Source organism: Mycena indigotica, assembly GCF_014461135.1.
Source record: "Mycena indigotica strain 171206Taipei chromosome Unknown Mind.scaff0001, whole genome shotgun sequence".
In the NCBI taxonomy this organism is placed as follows: Eukaryota; Fungi; Basidiomycota; class Agaricomycetes; order Agaricales; family Mycenaceae; genus Mycena; species Mycena indigotica.
Genome location: NW_023503000.1, coordinates 4,574,679 through 4,578,517, shown reverse-complemented (window position 1 = coordinate 4,578,517; position 3,839 = coordinate 4,574,679). Strand labels below are relative to the sequence as shown.

At 51.7% G+C, this 3,839-nt stretch overlaps 1 protein-coding gene across 1 annotated transcript; it reads right to left on the bottom strand.

The window, feature by feature from the left end:
* Nucleotides 1-220: 220 nt before the first annotated feature.
* Nucleotides 221-1,719, bottom strand: MIND_00126600 (MBOAT-2 domain-containing protein; the record flags this gene model as incomplete). The annotated part of the gene is made up of 4 exons (XM_037358198.1): nt 221-224; nt 273-763; nt 817-844; nt 890-1,719. 4 exons carry the CDS (start codon nt 1,717-1,719, stop codon nt 221-223), a joined length of 1,353 nt encoding a protein of 450 aa, XP_037226108.1.
* Between the last annotated feature and the right edge of the window lie 2,120 nt (nt 1,720-3,839).

Below are 3,839 nucleotides of genomic sequence, written 5' to 3'. Positions count from 1 at the left end.
AAGTTTGGCTTGCAAAAGCTATTTGTTTTGGCAGAGGCAAATTAATCTAAAAACTAGTCTTTCTTTTTCAAGTAACTTTCTAAGCTTGAACTTACATAAAACTCTGATGTGAACTTGTCCAACATAAATAATTCTACTGGTATAGAGAAATTGTGACTCTGTGTTCCTACTAGTAAAGCATACCAACTTTGATATTGCAACTGGAGCACTGGCATCCACATTAACTGTAACTGCAGTGGGATAATATTATTGCAATAATTACGAATAATTACCTAATGCCAGCTGTCACGGTTGATTGACACGCAACTTCATTTTTTGAGTACCAATCGACAATGCTTGTCGTGGCTAGCTCGGGGAATGGTGGGAGCATCCACTGGCCCTTCCATACGCCCATGAGAAGGCTTACAGGCAGACTGACGCTCGCCATTTCCCCCTCGCGAATCAGAGGCTCCTGCCAGATGGGTGTAACCCACACAAACCAGCCTAGCGTCGTGATATACCCGACATAGCGCCACGCCGGGCTGTTCCAGCCCATTCTTTGACCGACCCAGATCAAGAAATCTTCGACAACTATCGCAAAGGGTTGGAGCATGAAGAACGTGAGCGCTCCACCGCCCCAATTGCGAAGAGCAAATACTTCTGCGCCGTAGTGGACGATTGCAGACACAAAGAAGGCCACGAAAAGCTGGGTGTATGCGGATGCGTTTGATCCGCGAGGAAACCGAAGAGCCTGAGTGAGGTATTTTCCGTGAGCAGTCACAAACTGATATTTGGGTGAGAATCTAGGCGAAGAACTTGAACTGGCACTTGACCTACCCGCCTGAGGAGTTGGTGCCAAGCACGCCTATGCAGACATCAAGCCGGAAAATCATACCAGTCAAGGACTCACCCCCAGAACCGACGGATTGTATAGGCCTCTCGTGGGCTTCTCATAAGCGCCGGCCAACCGTTGGGCTCGGAAAGCCCCAGCCCAACAGCCACCATACTCAATAACACGAACAAACAGCACAGCATCGTTGCCACAGACAATCCCCACGATGCCACAACGGTGATTTGCCAGAACCATCCATTGGACCGCCATCCTGGCCCGTCGGGGTGGAACATATCATTGGCTCGTACGTGGAGATTAGCCAGGTCGTGCAAAAGGAAGAGCATGATTGCCTGTTTCAATCTCCCAAGTACGAATTGCGGTCGCGTCATGTTCAATGGCGGATGGGGAGGGAGCGCTTCCACAGGTTCATGAGCCCATCCAACACCCCTGAAGCTGAAGAACAGCGAATTCGCCCAGCAGATCCGCTCCCACCGCGAGGCGTGTTTGATCCCGTTCTTGCTGTTCGTGAGTTGATGCAGCTCTTTCTGGACATCAGTCAAAAGAATGAAATCCGAGCCGATGCACAGATATGCTGTCCACTGGAGGGCCATGAAGTAGTCGTCAAACCACCCGCCCTTGGTGGAGTAGGCGGTGTATACGGTCAAGGCAAGAATGGGGAGGAAGAACAAGCGGCGATATGGCGAGGGTTGGCAAACGAGAGCAAGCTGCAGCAGGACATAGTAGAGAACCCATTGCGCGTTGTGGAACGCGAATATTGGATCGAGTACCATGGTGAGAATGGACGCGCCGACCGTTACCGATCCTTTTAAACTCTCGAGTTTTTCAAAAAATTTTGTCAGAGAGAACGACGGCCGCTTCAAGCTCAGAAGCGAGATCACCGGTATCATTCAATGCTTCATGTTTATACCACAACGGGGTTTCTCTTGGAGTCCGTCAACTTCTGCGATCAACATAACATCATGGTGGGCAGCCGCTGGCCACTTTCGGAGACCGACACCCACAAAGGATGAAAATTCAATCTTCTAGTTCGCAAACAAGTACTCCTCCGGTATATGCTCCGACCAACGTCCTTTCGACTGCCGTTTTGAAACTAGCATATAGTTCCTGTTTAGGATACCCTTCAGGCGCGTTGCCAAGATCCAAAATGCAGGTTATCTCCCACAAACAAGACAGCTCGGTGTTTCCCCGCTCGCGGTCGTCGCCGAGAAATGGAAGCGGGTCTGCCACACTAGTCGCGTCAAGCTGCCAAACTGCCGGCTCGAAGTCGTCTGGACTGGTACCGAAAAACAACGGCGCGCAGCGCATGTGAATTTGTTGGAGATTTGGCGCAGAGTCAGCCACCTTCGCAAGGAGGTTGCTGAATCCAGGAGGAAATTTGGTGGAATCAAACGTGAGTTCAAGGTCCAGTAGCTTCGGGAGTAGAGGAAGGCATTCGTCAGTGGGGGTGCGCCCGCCTGCAAATTACTTGGGTTAATTTTTCGTTGGTCCATTATTTGAACCGCTTACCAGCCATATCCAACGAGAGGTCAGTCAAAGATCCAGCACATGCCTGCAGAAGTCGGTCCCCTTGACCGCCTGCCGGAAAGCACAGTGCAAGAGTTTCCAGTCCTTTGAGATAGACAGCGTGGTGGCAGATGAGAAGCTCGTACAAATCAGTCGGCGCGCCGCTGCCTAAGTTAAGAGTTTGAAGTCGCGATCTGGGATGTTTGGCCAATGGATACGCCTGTCCGAAAGAGTCATCGAAGGCCAGGAGTGAAAAGGTCGCTGTTGGCATCCGCAACATCAGGTCGATGGCTTGGAATGGCATTTCGAAGGCGGACATGAACTGGGCCTCCTCAAGCGACGGCTTTGCGAGAATTTCAAGCAGCGCGGTGGAAATCTCCGAGTTCAAATCATTCCAGCTGAGATAACCCCACACGATGAGGTCGACCAAGCAACTTGACTTGGCTACTGCCCGAAGTACGACCGCAAGGTCTGCTGCTACACGAGGACGGCCGTCCTCGTCGACTTCCGAAAGCATGTCATTTAACCGTAAGGACAGCACTCTAACATGTTTTGCTAGATGTGGGAATTCCGTGAAATGTTTTGCGGCCACTGGAATGCGCTGCCCCTCTCCGAGAATTGGGTCTTTCTGGCCATCCCCCACGGTAGTGAGGGAGACGTCGCGAAATAGACCTCGTTGCGAACGGTGACGAAGTTGACTGGATGCCAAGGCACACGACTTGAGTGTGGGCTTGTCCACCACCCCGTCAACGACAAGATCGAGGATTTCTTGTGGAACACGACAGTGGGCCAACATGAGGGTGGGGGCAAGAGGGAACAATGTAAGAGGTCCCAAGAGAACCCGATGTGATCCCATCTCCATCTACGTCAATTGCTGGGTCTCGACCTCGAACAAGTTTGCCAAATCGCACGAACAAACAAACTCTGTTTCAATCGATAACTACGTTCTCAAGTCCTAGACTCCAAGGAGCAGATAAAAACTGAGCAGCAGGAATAACGGCGGCCACTTTCGCCACATAGTGTCAGCGGCATTTGCCGAGGCCCCACCCGAGCTTGGCGCGCCGGATGAACTCGCTGCTGAGGTCGAGCTTGAACCACTCGTGCTACCTGCTGCATCAAGGGTATAAAACGGTACAACCAAGCCAGTAAACGTTGCGGTGATCTCTGCGGACGAGCCAGTTGTGGAAATGTCGTAGACACAGACACCCTTTCCGTCCGCTTGAAATATGCACGACTCGTATGCTGGCCCGACACTGGCGGTTCCCATCTCAAAGTGCGATGCATCTTCGCGGAATGTTGCTATCAAGAGTTGAGGTCATCTCGAGGCCTTTTAGTGGTGACTTCTACGCACCTGTAAAGGGTGTATCCCCACTCAGGAGCGTTTTGGTGACAGTCCCCGCGACCTGTAGAATCGCCGATGCAGTCCCATACTCGACATAGGTTGTCAGTCCATCAGAGCCAACTCCCGCCGCCGAAATAGAGAACGTCGTTTCGTCAATCGGGG